The sequence below is a fragment of the Catharus ustulatus genome, chromosome Z, assembly GCF_009819885.2.
Source record: "Catharus ustulatus isolate bCatUst1 chromosome Z, bCatUst1.pri.v2, whole genome shotgun sequence".
Lineage (NCBI taxonomy): Eukaryota > Metazoa > Chordata > Aves > Passeriformes > Turdidae > Catharus > Catharus ustulatus.
Genome location: NC_046262.2, coordinates 67,276,500 through 67,293,158, shown reverse-complemented (window position 1 = coordinate 67,293,158; position 16,659 = coordinate 67,276,500). Strand labels below are relative to the sequence as shown.

Genomic DNA, 16,659 nt, shown 5'->3' with positions numbered 1-16,659 from the left:
AGGGCGAGGAAACGCGGCGGCAGTGCAGACGGGAGGGGGCGGCCGGCGAGCCCGGCGGCGGCGGCGGCAACCCGGCGGCGGGGCTAGCGAACGTGGCGCGGTCGGCGAGCCCGGCGGCGGGGCTAGCGAACGCGGCGCGGCGCGACCGGCGAGCCCGGCGGCGGGGCTAGGGAACGCGGCGCGGCCGGCGAGCCCGGCGGCGGGGCTAGGGAACGCGACGTGGCCGGCGAGCCCGGCGGCGGGGCTAGGTAACGTGGCGCGGCGCGGCCGGCGAGCCCGGCGGCGGGGCTAGGGAACGCGGCGCGGTGCGGCCGGCGAGCCCGGCAGCGGGGCTAGGGAACGCGGCGCGGCCGGCGAGCCCGGCGGCGGGGCTAGGGAACGCGGCGCGACCGGCGAGCCCGGCGGCGGGGCTAGGGAACGCGGCGCGGCCGGCGAGCCCGGCGGCGGGGCTAGGGAACGCGGCGCGGCGCGGCCGGCGAGCCCGGTGGCGGGGCTAGGGAACGCGGCGCGGCCGGCGAGCCCGGCGGTGGGGCTAGGGAACGCGACGCGGCCGGCGAGCCCGGCGGCGGGGCTAGGGAACGCGGCGCGGCGTGGCCGGTGAGCCCGGCGGCGGGGCTAGGGAACGCGGCGCGGCGCGGCCGGCGAGCCCGCCGGCGGGGCTAGCGAACGCGGCAGCGGGGCGGTGCTGACGGGAGAGGGGGGCCAGCGAGCCCGGCGGTGGGGCTAGGGAACGCGACGCGGCCGGCGAGCCCGGCGGCGGGGCTAGGGAACGCGGCGCGGCGTGGCCGGTGAGCCCGGCGGCGGGGCTAGGGAACGCGGCGCGGCGCGGCCGGCGAGCCCACCGGCGGGGCTAGCGAACGCGGCAGCGGGGCGGTGCTGACGGGAGAGGGGGGCCAGCGACCCCGGCGGCGGCGGCAGTACCACCCGGCCAGCCCCGCCAAGCCGTGGCGCTGAGCTGGGCCACCCGGCCCCGTCGGCAACCATGAGCGGGCCGAGCCTTCCTGGCCCCGCCCCGAGCCAGTAAAGCCCGCTATGCCGCGATCCTGTTACTAATTGGCCAATTTGTGAAAGCTGCGCACGGATTCTCGCGACGAACGAAAGTGCGGCTAATATTCGGGGTGCAGCTTATCTATTGACAAAGACAGCAACATTGTCGAGGCACCGGGGGTGCGGCTTATAATCCGTGCGGCTTGTATTCGTGAAACTACTGTACATGCAACAGGTGGTTGTAGAAGGAACAGGTTTTCAATCACTGAGAATTTTTGGTCTGTGTGTCATAGCATCTAAGTTGCTTTACGCATGCTCAAACACTACATGATATTTCAGATATTCTCAGCTTTTCCCCTTCTGTCCCAGAGCTCTTTTTAGTGATAGCAATGCTGTGCATTTTTCAGTTGAAAATCTTGTTATCACACTGAAAGCTCATTTGTGGGAACCCCTGTATTTTTACTGGGAATATTTTATGGATATATTTGCCTTTTAGTATCATGATTGTACGTAACATTTGTATAAGTTAAGTACCTCTGAAAGCTTAGGGATTTCTTAAACAATATAATTGATGCCTAATACTAAGTTTAAAGTAACCACTTTGTTGAAATGACTGTGCATAGGTTTTGCCTATGGTCTGATCAGATGTTATGGGAAAGAGAGACACTACAGCATTAATTTGAGGTACTGTGGGTGTTATTGCCCATGATACTACCAATCACATTAATTATGAATGTTTCCCATACACTTAATCTTTTTCTAATCCCTTCTCTAAAACGTATCAATCTTTGTCTCATTAGACTGTTTTCTAAACACTTCTGCTATAGATAGTGCTTAGAAGAAGTAAGGAAACAAATAATAACTACTTGCTAGTTTTATGCAAGGGAAAGAAGTAGTAGTTAGAGCTTCTGATTAAATGCTTTTATATAGAAAAATACCTGTAAGATTGTTTGTTTCAAACAATATACTGAAACAACAGAATTTTTATTGGGAAAAATAGCAAAGGAACCCATGAAAATCATCAATTTTGAAAATTATTTTTGCTGGGAGAAACCTCATTCCATCTTTCTGTCTGGAAACAGTCAATAGTGTGCTCAGGAAAAGGAAGTTTAGGAGACTTACAAACCTTTTTATAACGTGATATATTGTCAATACTCATATTTTCAGCTATTTGCTTAATTAAGTCAATCTTCAGTGCTCAATGTGACTCTTAATTACTGTTCCTATGTTCTCAATAACAGTAGCATAGCAAGATGGTCTTGCTCAGCTTTCACCTGTAGCCTACTTACTTACATGCTGACATGAAGACAGTGCTGAAGTTGTTTTTAGGATGAATGGAAAGTGATGGTCTGTTTTAAGGCATTTGTACCTAGGAATTCACATTTTGCAAGGTACTAATAATGTGGCATGTGAGAAAGAGGAAGTTCAGTAAATTATACTCTTCTATATATTCTTCCGTAAAAGATCCTAATAAAAGTATGTGTTTAATTATGGTAAATAAATCCACAGGCATTTGATGGTAAAGCTTTTGGTGCAGAAACACCCTCACTGCTTCATTAGTGTTGTGATTTTATTTGGCATTCTGTCCCTTATGGCAAATTAACTAGAATTAAAAAGTACAACATGGAAAGAGAATTGCTTTGATTATCTAAAAGTTATTCCGTTGACAGGCTTCTTCATGTCATTTAATAGAAAATTAGTATATGTATGTTTACCTCTGAATGTAAAGTTTTCTTGAAAGAATCATGAGAATTGTTGGGAGATCACTGACATCTTATAACAAAATAAAAATTCTAACAAAATGTGAAACTGTGGCATAGCATGAAGATGTGTTAGAGGTTAAGATAAAGGCTGCAAAACAGGTAAAAGCTATATACATGCACTCAGGTCTATATACAAATGCACAATAGCCAGTTTAATAAAGAAACATATAGGAAATACAGGTATAAATTTTTTACTCCAACCTGCTGGACCAGGACAAGGTGCAATAATTTTAAAGAGAAGGAGGGTATATTCAGACTACAGTAATTTTACGATTACAAGCTGCACCTGATTATAAACCACACTTCCGGGGTATCGGCAACGTTTCGTTCTTCCTCCATATATAAACCGCACTGGATTATAAGCCACACTCTCGTTTGCAGCGAGGATGTGCAACTTTCGCAAAGTTGCCGATTAGTAACAGAACCATGGGATTGCGGGGTTTACTGGCTTGGCTCAGGGCCGGGAGGGCTCGACCCGCTCGGGGCTGCCGACAGGACCGGGTGACCCAGGTCAGTGCTGCCACTCGGGGCTTGCTCACTGCTGCGTTTGCTCGCCCTGGCCCGGTTCTGCGCCGCGCCGGCTTCCCTCACGCTGCCGGGTGGCCCCACGCTGCTGGCTCCGGCTCTGCCAGGCTTCCCTGCACTGCCGGATGGCCCCATGCTGCTGGGCTTCCCCCTGCTGCTGGCCCTGGCTCTGCTGGGCTTCCCCGTGCTGCCAGGTGGCTCCGCACTGCTGGCCCCAGCTCTGTCAGGCTTCCCCCTGCCCTGGGCTCACCCGTGCCACCGGTCCTGCCTCTGCTGGGCTTCCCTGCCTCTGCTGGGGCTGGCCGGGCTCCAGCTTGGCTTGGGGCTGCTGCGGGCTCTCAGTTCCGTGTTGGCAACTTTTAGAACATTGTTCCTATATAAGCCGCTCCGGATTACAAGCCGTGCTTGCGGGTACAGACCAAAACTTTAGTCAAAATGTTGCGGCTTGGGGTTTCAAGTACTTGGTTTGATTATTTTATAATGTTTATTTTTAGATTTTAAAAAACTTGTAATAATGGCAGATTGTAAGTTCATGGATTGAGATTTTCAGAAATAATTTACAAAGCCAGTATTCAATTCAGTGAAAGTTTTCCTCATGCTGTAGCTGCCGTTTTCTAGAAGATACTACCCTTAGCAACCTGAAATGCATGCAGATAGTTTGTGGAAAAGATGTATAAAGATAATGAAGAATGTGAATCTATTTCCTTAGCCTTCATCTGGCCACATGTTATCAGAAACTTGAACTTCTTCATCTCTTAGGAATATATTTGCTTTATAGTCTTCAGAACATCTTTCTGAAGAAAATAGGACCACTTCTTAACCTGATAATTATATAATGAAAATTATTTTTTGGGGAATTAGTATTATCAGACAGGACTGGATCATCAGTGGGTGTTAAGTAATGCTGACTTATTTTTATGTCGTTGGAGATCTAGCATTGAAAGAAACTAGTGGATAAAAAATTGCAGAATTAATGGAATATTGTTTATATTAGGAGTGTGATAACATGCAGTGTTTTGGAAGAACCTGTTCCAGCATTGTTTCTTACAATCCTTTACCTCAACAGAGCAGTCTCTTAAGTTATGAAAATATTGTTGTATCAGGATGCATTTCTGGGGCATACCAGCCACAGGCTAATGCATTGAGGGTGTTGTGGAGATGATTTGTTTCAGTCAGATGCTGAAATCATGAGTACAGTAATTTCATGAATACAAGCCGCAGCAATTTGACAAAAATTTTGGTGGAAACCCGGAAGTACAGCTAATACTCGGGGGCGGCTAATATGTGAATAATTTTCTGACATTTACAACTCCAGATGTGCCAACCAGGGCGCCGAGCCAAGCACCTGCCAGTAAAAGCCAGCATTTCGTGATTGTTACAAATTGTTACTCTGTTGCCCTGGCTCCCTGCAGGCAGCACGGGGGGCAGGGAGAGAGGCAGGAGAACTCTCTTCTTCCCTCCTCTGTCACAGCCCGGGGGAGAGACGGGGGGGCCCCGCGCCGCCATTGCCGCGGCTCGGGGAGCCGACAGGGGCCCCGCGCCGCCATTGCTGTGGCTCGGGGAGGAAGGGGGGGAGCCTGCACCGCCATTGACGCGGCTCGGGGAGGAGGGGGGGGGGTGCTCTGCCCCCGCCCTCCGCCACGGTGGCGGGAGCAGGGGGTGCTCCATGCCCGGCTGGCACCGCGGTGGGAGCGGGGCGGGGGTGAGCGAACCCAGAGGCGGCGGCCAACCCCGAGCGGCACCACCGAGCTGGGCCACCTGGCCCCGTCAGCAGCCCCTAGCGTGCTGACCGAGCCTGCACAGCCTTAGTTGAGCCAGTAAACCCCCCACCATGCCGCGGTTCTGTTACTATTTGGCAACTTTGTTGCATGTGGGTCCTCGCTGCGAACGACAGAGCGGCTTATATTCAGGTGCAGCTTATTTATGGACAAAGAATGAAATATTTGCCAACACCCAGAGATGCGGCTTATACTCAGTGTGGCTTGTATTCGTGAATTTACTGTAATTTTTGAATCGCATTTTGTCACCTGCATTCAATGCATATATGTGATTACATATGTATGTATTTAGGTAATTGGGTAAAAATCTGCTGAGCAATGAGAACTTCATAATGAGAACTTCTCAAACCTAGGAAAAAGGCACAAAGCTACTGCAAAATTAGAGAATGTTTGAAAATGAGTTGTGAACCAAAAATTGGAAGTTTAATACTTTTTTCCAAAAGACAAAGTTCTTAGTCAAATAAAAATACTAGATTTCTAAACATCAACTGAAGTGATAATACCAAAACCAAAAGTACCAAAAACTCATTTAAAGATGGGGTAAAGTTAGTTTGTAAATAATATTTAAATACTGTGTTGTAAGTAAAGTAAAATAAAAATGTGTGGACTAAACTGTGTAAATTATGCCTTATTTTGCTAGCATGGCTTTCTTTGTGTGAGAGCTGTTGGTAACGTGATGTTAAATGAATAGTGAAAGGTAATAGGTTTAAGAAAGCACATTATTCATTAGTACTGCTTTAGATGTTGATGCATTCTAGAGCATGATGATACGGTTTTCAAATGATTCCAAAGTGGAATTTATTTACAGTATTCCATACACATAATGTTTTTAAAAATCCTTGTTGTCCAACTTGGTAAAATACTATGTGGTATCAAATTATCGTTGGTATTTTTTTCTCACATTAAATTGAATTGGGCTTGCCTGTTCATTTTTAGCTTTCCCTTCATGCACACATTTTTCTGAGTTAATGTTTCATATTTATTTTCATTTTTCCATTAATTTCTTCCTCTTCAGGTGCAATCTAGCTCCTGTGCTGGAGTTTGCTGCCGATGTGGGAACTAAATCTGATTTTATTACCATGAACCCATCAGTTGTACAAAGAGCATTTGGAGGCTTTCGGAATGACAGTGACAGAGAAAAATTTGTGCATAGACTATCCATGCTGAATGACAGTGTCCTTTGGATCCCAGCTTTCATGGTCAAAGGTGGAGAGAAGCATGTGGAGTGGGTTAATGCATTAATCCTTAAGAATAAATTGAAAGTGCGAACTGCCTATCCATCACTGAGACTTATTCATGCTGTCAGAGGGTAAGTGTATGGGAAAGACTGGTCTGTCCTCAGCACAATGAAACTCCTAACTAGTAGGCAGAAAAAAAGATAAGCGTCAGAAGGAGCATGACATTTCCCTTATTGATGTAATGGATTGCATTTATGACAAGTTTGTTTGGTAATAAATGCTGGCCACTCATTTAGCCAGCTGAAATGCATTAGCGCAATAACTTTTCCAATTGCACTTTTATGTGTAAAAAGGTATCATCATTTAGTGATAAGCTAATCTTAAAAATAGTCTCAATTCAGTGTACAATGAAAGTGCTGCATGTCTTCTTTGGGAAACAACTGTGAAGATAAAAAATACGATCTAAATAGCATCAGTAACTAATGAAGCCTGGCAGATCTGAAAGTACTGATCTCCTTTCTATAATATCTAGGATATGGAGCAGTCTTTCTCCTTTTGAATTTGACCAGATGCTTGTGCAATTAAAAAACATTGATCAGAAACACAGAAAATGTTAAGGAAACCACTTATTTAAAAGAAAATATATCCATGCTTTGAGCAGATATTTTTCTTTTTAACCCCATGATTAAACAAAACTGTCAGATGAAGGCTCCAATGTTTTTGTAACTACTATATACTATATATATATACTACAAGTATCTAGGGCTATGCCTGAAAATAATTTAAAAGATGATGCTAATGCAATGTGTTTGTATGGCAAATTATGACAGCATGGTAATATTCAGCTAGAGTTCCTTGAAATTTGCTGTTCGTGGAGTTTAGGAAGATGCCTTGAAGTGCTGCTATTGGCTTGAACACCAGTTACTGATCATGTAGCTGCAGTTACTGTTCCAGCAGCAGAGGTAAGGTTAGAAAAGATGTTTGAACTGTTATCCCAATTTAGTATATGAGAATAAAGCTTAGACATAAGTTGCTTATCAGTATATCTTGTCATATTTCATAGATTAACTGCTGCATTCCCTTTGTGGTGCACTTCTGGCACTGGAAAAAAATAATCTATTGCCTTTGAAATTAGAAAATCCTTCAGCAAACATTTGCTTTTTTACTGAGTTATTTTCATTACATGTTTAGACTTCAGCAGTTTATGAACCATGATTGTGTTGACTTTTCAAGTATTCAAAATATGTATAGTACATAAGTATAGTGGTTTGTGTATGTATGTCTATATAAACCTGTCGGAGTTTGCAAACAAAAGTTTTAATTTCCATCTTCTAAATCTTGGAAAAATGTGAATGGTAATTCAGAATGAACAGTCTTTAGCTGGCCAATTAGAACATCCCTTAGGGGGCTTTGTCTTAAAAAAAAATGTGAGTGCCTACATTTGCTCTCTGAATGAGGCAACAAATCTGCCATCTGAATTGTTGAAAATTTGGATTGAGCTGTATTTTGGATTATACCTAGCAGTGTCATCTGATATGACTGCATCCGGTTGTTGAATCTGTTGAATCAGTAAATTTAAAATTATATCAAGAGTTCTTTGATTTAATGAACCTAAAATTTTATTAAGATATGGAAGTAGGTGAATTTTGGGCCAAATAATTTAATATCTAATAATCAAAAAGTTTCATGATTCCAACCTGACATGTTAAATACAGATGGAGAACATCTTATGCTGAAGGGTGCAGGCTCAAGGTTTGGAAAGTGTTGTCTGTATTCCTTTTTGTATGTATCAAACTGTCAATTTTTTTCTTCATTAGTCTTTAAAGCATATGGTGTTAGGCACGTTCTAAGGGTAGAACATAAAGTTTCTTAGACCTGATCTAATGAGGCTAAGTTCTTTATTTCTAATGCAGTATAAAGTTTTATTAGAGTTCTGTCTAGTAACAGACCAGTTTAGCTACAATCACAGACTGCACTGAAATTCTCACTCTTGTTCTTCCTTCTCTTTTAATGAAAGAAACTTTATAAGCAGTACATAGTGTTTTGGAGTTGCTATTGATCAAATAGTTTCTATTGATTGGATGACTGCATTCTGAGATAATTTTTAAAGCTTTTTTACCTTTCCATTATGTACTTTTTGGGTTAAAAAAAAGGTAATGTGTCTTGGAAAAAGAAACTAGTGTTTTGCTGATTTCATGCTTTATAAAACTGCTATGAGTGATGGATGCTTCTCTAGAATCTCAGAAGTGTTTCATATTCTAAAACCAGATTATATACATACAAAACCCAACATGATAACTACTTTTTAAATCAGTAATATCATAAATGGCCATTGTATTCAGGTTTTTTTTTCAGTAAATTTAGTTCAATAGGTTACCTATGATAATATTTCTCTAGTTTGCTTATTCACTTCTTGATCTAAGTTTTGAATATTAGATTTTGAAGTAATTTGGGAGCTGTTGCATGATTTTTTCCCCAAGTGTCTCTAAAAGCTAACTTATGGAACTTTTAGTGTCACTGTGTACATATTGACAAAATAAATAAGACAATCAATACATGACTGAGTTCAAGATGGAAATAAGATCTTTAAATTAATATCTTAACTGATTAAAAACATTTACTTGGTCTCTAATGCCACTGCCAAAAATATTAATTATAAAGTAATTATAATGAACAAATCACATAACTTTTTTAAAAATTTCTGTTTTATGACTATTGATGACTAATCAGAAACCTTTTTGTATTAAAAAGGCTGAGATTTAATGCTGAACTGTTTCATTAGGATTACATGTAATAATATTTTCCAAGTGAAATTATACTCTGTGAGCTGGAAAGTGTCTGTATAGAGGCTTGTCTCAGTAGCAGAGCTGTAAGTGGCAAACAGAGACTGAGCCTGCTGGGGTTAGAGTCCAGATCGTATTATTTACTTCCAGTGGCAGCAGACAACCAAACTCAGAAGAAGAATCAGCAGGATGTTCTGCTGTGGATCTCACATTATGGATCTGTGGAGGGATTAGAGAGGATTCCTGAGATGAAACATGTAGAAACATTAAGTGGAGATCAGTGAACTCCCAGAGCCTTGCACAGCTCTTTTTTTTTTTGTGCTTCTGCTGGTGAATACTTGAGGACATGTGTTGAAGAGGCTGAATACCACCCCTCCCTTGCGCTGACAAACAATGCAGATTTAAAATGTACTTACTAGTTTTCTGAGAAGTTTTTTCTTGTATTTCCTTTCCTAAATCCACAAAACAAACCTCTCGTGCTCATCTTGATGTGTGAGAATGTTTTCTTGGCTGCTCTTCCAACTGGAGCCATCCAGCAGGAAACTGGCTATTTTAAATTTTTAGTCACTCAGCAGCAGTATCACTGAAATTGCTTCACATTAGAGTCCTTCCCATCTTTTGGGTACAGAACAATTGTGTGGACATCCTGTAGGATTTGCCTGTGCTCTACTTATTTCATTCTTCATCCTACCTGTGAAAGAGCAGTATTACCCTGCATTAAACATGGCAGAACTTCCACTGAAATCTCTGAGTTTTGCCTATGTAAGGAGTATGCTGTGCCTGTTTATGGTCACTTCTCAGTGCAGGGTCCTTTTTTCTTTATTAGTGAAAGCAAACAGTTATTCTTTGGATATAGTGACCTTTTGCACAACTTAACCTTACCTTCAGAGTTCTTTACTCTGGGAATTACAGGGAAAATACTTTCATAAACTGAAACATGCAGAAAACAAGTAGTTCTCCAGCAACTCTGTGCTGAGAAACAGCTAATCTGAGTAATCTATATTGCCAAAACTTCTGTTTATTTTCTTCCTGCTAACAGACTTTCGTTTTCAGTTTACTGCTAAAATATATTTATTAAGAAAATGTGTTTTGGAATACATGGATAAATAAATCCCCTCAGGAAAAAAAATGGCTATTACACTAAAAATAGAATTCCAAATCTAAGATGACCATGTTGTCTTTTACATCATGTATATAAATATTCAAAAGACTGGGGAAAAAAAACTCACACTAGCTACTTTTCAGTGCGGTATAAACCTGTTTTTTATGCATGTGGATGTTAAAAATAAGAGTTTTCTCTTATAGGACCCTTGTGCCCTAGCATAAGGTATCCTTGGAGTTGGCTTTGTTTAATTTATGCAAACAAATGGGAAGCCAGTTAGTTTGAATTTTAGGAACCTAATCGATTCTGTGAAGATGTTCATCTAATCCAAATATTTTGTCCTATGCAGGAAGCAGGAAGTGATGTTCCTGTTCTTGAAGTGGAGACACTTTTCAGTCTAGCAACTACTTACCAGAGCTGCAGCACTCCTGCATCTCCTAAGGATATGCCCTGATCTACTTCAAAGTTTCACAGGATGAGCTTTTATTTCCTTTGCACAAATTCTCCTATTTTATCAGGTTTCTGAAAGATTTAGCAAGGTCTGTCAAGAGATATCTCACTTTTTGAGAGATTGTTTTCATTGGAGGCAAGCACAATTGAAGTAGAGAACACAAAATCAGAACTGACAATGCTGCTGACAGAACTGCTTTCGTGTATTTTTTACTCCCTGGTCCATTCTGCCATTTTGTCCTTATCAGCAATTTTTATATACCTAGCACTTGTAAAACTTACTCTTCCCAGATTGAATTTCAGGTTTCAAGTAGTGGAGAGCAACAGAATTAGTCATAAGAAAAAAGAGGAATGAAATTTTCAATTTTCAAATTTTGTTGCTTAGGTTATCTACCATGAGCAGCAGCACTCTAACTAATACTAATGGCTTCTAGGAGCTAAGCAGGGAATACATAGCACATAGTTTATTCATACAGTGTATCTGCAAGTTTTTGTTTACTTGAAAACTACTTTAGTACTTATTATGATTATTTTTCAATTTTAGGTTTTTGGTTGGGTTTTTTTTTCTATTTCTTTTCCCTCATATAAAACCTGTGTTTCTGAAAACCATAAAAATATGTTATAACTCCCATTTGATTATTTCACATTTATGTAAAAAGAAGCAAAACTGTAGATGTGCAATTGAGAAGCAAACTAGAAACATTTTTTGTAGTCTGCTTCTGATAAACCAATAATAGGAGTAGAATCCACAGACAGTGATATTGGCCATATAGTATTAATAGAATTGAGAGTAGCTTCTCTTTGGATTTTTTTTGACACGAGATGAATAATCTATTGATTCTGGCTGGAACATATATCCACGAGAATATTGTTAGGTTTTCTTCCTTTTATTTTTGAAGTGATGTTTCCAAGACAAGACAATAATAAAAATTCTGCTACTTTTTGTTTTGATTGTAATGCCTTCTAAGAGTTTTTAAAGATGTATGCTTTTAGTTTTGATCTTACTGGGCTGGTTTGATGAGGAGAGGTTGTATTAAGCATCCAACCAGTAACAGATTTCTTCAAAGGCTTAGTTAATGTTATAGATAATAAAAGAATTGTTGTAGATAATAAGCAAATCAAGTCGAATTAAATAACAAAACAGCAATTTTTATTTTCGCAACCAAAAATACGGTCCTGGGAAGCCACAAGCGAAAATCCTGACAGCACCAGCCCAGGAAATCAGTGCGGGGTGACACACACGCTGATCTGACCTCTATTGCATTAGATCCCCCTGTGTTCACACCCTGCCATCTCGGAGAGTCCAGCTTTATACAGTTTTTCTGGCCTGAGGCAAGAGTTTCCTTTGTTTCTGCTGCAGATTCTCATATTTAGATTAAATCGTTTTCTGGTGCTGCCCTGGACAAAGGTCCTTCCTGCATGCTGATGAAGGCTGTGTCTGCTCCATATTGATGTGTAATGAAGTGCTGTCTTCTCGCTTATGGGAACCATCGGAGGTGATTGGTACTTGGCAGGTATTTTATCGATGATCTCTTCCCGTCCGTTGTGGAGATCACCCGACTAGGTCTGTTGATATGCTAATTACAGCCGTTATCTATGGCCCTGGGTGCTTGGTGTTTAAGAGGTTCTTTTTATTTTATTTCATACAACCTTCTTATATTATATAAACATTAATTATAACAACATATATTACAGAATCAAGCCGAATTAAGAATGATTAAAGAAACAATTTTTACTTCACCACCAAAATACAGTCCTCGATAAGCACAGTCAAAAAGGATGATACCAAGCCCAGGATCAGCGCTGGCTGAACACATACACTGATCCAAACTCTATCGCTTCAGATCCCCCTGTATTCCCAAACATCTTTCAGTTGGTCTTGGTTTTATACAGTTTTTCTAGCCTGAGGCAGAGGTCCTCCTTTCTTTTCGTGGTTTCGCATATTCATGTACCCTCCTTTCTCTGCATTGGGCTGGACAAAAACGTTTCTGGGAAGTGATGAATTTCAATGAGCGCAGATTTTGGCTTGTGGGAACCAGGTATTGAGATGTAGTTTTCCCTGATGACTCTGGTTATCTTGATTGGCGATCCTTATCAAGTGTTCATCGCTTGGGTGTTTCCTGGACTGTCTCTGTAAAGAGTCGTCTCTGAATCCATCTGAAGCCAGTTCTATTAACTTGCTAATCTCGGCTTTGTCAATAGTTGCAGCGTTGGTTGGAATTCTCATGAGGCAATCTTTCCTTCTCATGGCTAGTGGTCTAAAGTTTCTTTATTATTTTCTTTATTTGTATGAACATTATTTACTTTTCATAAATCACAAACCAACACCAGTTACTTTATAACATATATTACAGTTAACTACTGAGGTAATGTGGAAATATGCAAAGCTGTAGCTATATGCACTATATGGTTTGACCTTTTGCTTTGGTCAATTCGGATCATTGGGCTGTTTACATGAATAGTGCTTCAGAGAAGTAATACTCTGGCACAAATGTAAGCAGTAGTGTCAGTACAGGAAGGAGCAGTTTGGCTTAGTGTCTTCTGTAGCCTTGCTTTTTAATCCATGTGAGTTCCTTCAAGAATATTTTACTTAATTTGTTTGAAGTCTCTGAGTTCTTGTTGGCATACAAGGAGAGATTTAAGTGTTTCAGATCAGAAGCACTGAGAAGTATCAGGGGATATTTTGTCTGGACTTACCAAGTGCTAACACTAATGGCTACTACCTTCCTCCTGATCGTTGGTGCCAAAATGTGCTGTGCGTTGTATTTGTGGGTAAAAAGTAATTAATAACACACCAGTGGTTTGGCTGTGCCTGAATGGCACTTGCATAGCCTCAAAACTTCGTGTTAGCAAAGGAAATGCCATGCCATCCACCATCATGCTCAGCAAGCAATACAACTGTGGTAGCAGAAGAAGGAGGGAGGTGACTCTTTCATTCTCCTGGTAAGCTGTCTTTATCTTGGTCCCTGACTTTACTTGGTTTGTACTTGTTTACTTGACTTTTCTGTTCTCTCCCCACTGAGGAGTGGGGAGGGGAGTGAAACCGTCTGTGAAGAGTCAGGCCCCCATGTAAGTGAAGGAATTTGTTTATTTGGTACATGAGCCATGTATAGGCTTTTCAGAGGCTGAGGGAAGCCTCTTAACCTGTTTCAGTTTACATCAAAGAATTAGAAAGTGAGAAAAAAGGAGAGCACTGCTGTATTTCAGAGCCTTGGGAAGGTTAGGTAAGTGCTGACATGCCTTGTGTTGATGTTTTAAGAACAGAACATGTTTTTTTTGAAAATAACTGATTCATCGGGTGCTAAATCTGAATTCTGCTCCTTTGCTGTTGGAAGGCACACCAGAGTTGAGTTAGATGCTAGTAGTGCATGTGTTTTGGATGGAATGAGATTTTAAATTTCTCACTGGTACTCAATTCCGTTCTATTCTAGACCAAAGTCTCTGTCCTTCTCCACTCTGTCTTGTGTCTCTTTCAGCAGAGGTTGCTCCTGTGAATCCTGGTTTTAGGCATTATGCTTATTCTTACCCTTCTCCTCGTTTGTTGGCATGAGGATGTATTTATAAATGTGTGGGAGGTTAGTGCTGTTTGGATTCACATTATGAGTATGAATACACTGCTGTATTGAAGTCCTTTTCTGAGCTCTGTCCTTCTGTCTTCAATAGGTGAATTAATAAGCCATAGGAAAAATTAGGAAAATAATAGCTACTTCTATTATGTGTAAAGAATAATTACTTTCATTTTAAACTTTTTAAAAGCAATATTTCTATATAGAAATATTATAGTTCCTGTACCTCATGGAAAGCAGAAATGGCTTATGGATGTTTTCTAGTCTGTATTTCGTGGAAGCAAGTGTCGTAATTTGCATTTTTGTATCATATCTTTAGTAAAGTATTCAAAGAAAATGGACTTAGCAAAAGTTATTGCTAGAACTTGCTTTTTCATTTCGCATTTATTTGTATTTCCTTGTGTACCTCTGGGATACAGAGGAATTTCCAAAGAAAATGATTAATTATTTGCTTTTGCAAGAAAAGAAGACTTGTAAAAGAATCTGAGATAGAACCTTACTAAAAACATGTGCATCCCTTTTTTCAGAACTTTTTGGAGGCTCACCAGGTAGGGGTTTTTGTTTCTTTTTTTTTTTTTTCAATTTCAGTATAAGCATGGGCACACTTACTAGTAGAATTGGCAGAGGGGAAGTACAGTAATTTCACGACCAGAAGGCGCACCGGACTATAAGGCGCACCCCCCAGGAGCTGGCACATTTCGCAGCTTTGTAGATCAGATAAGGCTCACCGGACTGTAAGGCACACTTTTTTTTTTTGCAGCGAGGAACCGCGCAGCACGCAACAAAGTAACGAATTGCTGGCAGGTGCTCAATTTGCAAACATTTTTCAAAGATCGGTGTAGCCTTTAAATGCAGCCCCAGGCGCCCTCCCCGTGCAGCAGGCCCCGGCACTCCCGCCGGCCCCCGGCACCGGCTGGCACGGCTCATGGCACCCAGCTCCCACCGCGCAGCCGCACTGCATCTCGGCTTCCCTGCGGCCGGCGGCGGCGGCGCTTCCCTTGCTTCCCCGTGGCCGCGCCGCTTCTCTCCGCTTCCCCGGGGCTGCACCACTTGTCGCCGCTTTTCGACGGCCGCGGGGGCTTCCCCGCCGCCGCTTCTCAGCGGCCGCAGGGGCTCAGTCAGCACCGCGATTTGGCAGCCAGAAGGGGCTCGGCTAGTGCTGGGATGTGGCAGCTGCGGGGGCTTCCCCACCGCCGCTTCGCCGCCGCCACTTTTCGGTGGCCACAGGGGCTTCACCGCCACCGCTTTTCAGCGACCACAAAGGGCTCCGGCGGCGCCGCGATTCGGCGGCCACGGGCGCTCGGCTAGTGCCGGGATGCGGCGGCCGTGGGGGCTTCCCCGCCACCGCGATTTGGCAGCCACAGGGGCTTCCCCGCCGCCGCTTCGCCGCCGCCGCTTTTTGGCGGCCGCAGGGGCTTCACTGCCGCTGCTTCGATGCCGCCGCCGGGCGGGCTCTGCTCGGGGCTGTTGCGGGCTCGCACTTCTCATTCCCTCCGCGCCCATGCCAGGGCTGCCCAGGTTCTCATTTCCCCCAAGCCCGGACGAGAGGAGAGGAGAGGAGAGGAGAGGAGAGGAGAGGAGAGGAGAGGAGAGGAGAGGAGAGGAGAGGAGAGGAGAGGAGAGGAGAGGAGAGGAGAGGAGAGGAGAGGAGAGGAGAGGAGAGGAGAGGAGAGGAGAGGAGAGGAGAGGAGAGGAGAGGAGAGGAGAGGAGAGGAGAGGAGAGGAGAGGAGAGGAGAGGAGAGGAGAGGAGAGGAGAGGAGAGGAGAGGAGAGGAGAGGAGATCTGTCTTTCTGGTTTTGTTGGGCACGGGGTACCTGGGAAATGTGCCAATGTGTAAACACAATTTATTTCTGTAGCATTGATAACTTGAAGTAGAGTAGCTTGAATTCAGTGTGAAAATTGCACTTCAAATGACTTTTAGTTACATGTTTGATGGTAACTTAGTAAAGCCACTGACGATATACGAAGATAGCATTTTAAGTTGCGGTAAGACAGCTCAGATTTTGTTTAAAGGCTTTAATCTATAAAGTGAGAATTATTTCCTTTTAAAATAATTTTAAATGCATTTACACAACTTTTTTTTTTCCTTTTTTTTATGTTTTGCTTTGTTTTAATCTTTCAGTCTATTGAGATGGCTATATGGTTTGGTTCACGATTCCTTTTTTTCTTTATTTGACACATAACAGCAAGTAATAAAGTGAAAAATAGTAGATAGCTATCTACTGTATGCCTCTATTGATGCAATGCAGATTTTAAGTGCATGAAACCTATGTAAAGAAAAAGCAAGTTGTACAATGCAGAGGACACATTTCTTTTTTTTTTTAATACTTGCTAATAATGGCAAAGTCTTTTGTCATTTTCTCTATACTACTCTCATATATAGTCAAAAGGGAAGATGATTCAGAAATCTGTCCCATCAGAAAGCAAACTAAATGCAAAATAATTTCCTTGAGTAAAAACATCTATTAATGTTCTTACTTGAAAATCACAGAAATTTCTTCCATCTTTAAATAAGTTTCTGTGCAT

General features: G+C 42.6%; 1 protein-coding gene across 13 annotated transcripts in view; it reads left to right on the top strand.

Moving 5' to 3' along the window:
- ST8SIA4 (ST8 alpha-N-acetyl-neuraminide alpha-2,8-sialyltransferase 4) overlaps positions 1-16,659 on the top strand; it is a 105,696-nt gene that overhangs the window by 39,911 nt on the left and 49,126 nt on the right. For 6 of the 13 annotated variants that reach the window (XR_004420693.1, XR_004420692.2, XM_033085022.1 and 3 more), the window contains exon 4: positions 6,069-6,362. The exons of 4 other annotated variants lie outside the window; for them this stretch is intronic. Coding sequence is in view for 7 of the 9 variants with exons in the window: in XM_033085022.1 (XP_032940913.1) it covers positions 6,069-6,362 (294 nt within the window). In the remaining 2 variants the exon portion in view is untranslated. Of the gene's footprint in view, positions 1-6,068; positions 6,368-10,465; positions 11,035-11,926; positions 11,957-16,659 lie in introns of those variants that run through there. 3 more of the 13 variants (XM_033085026.2, XM_033085024.2, XM_042780174.1) reach the window with 3 other exon arrangements.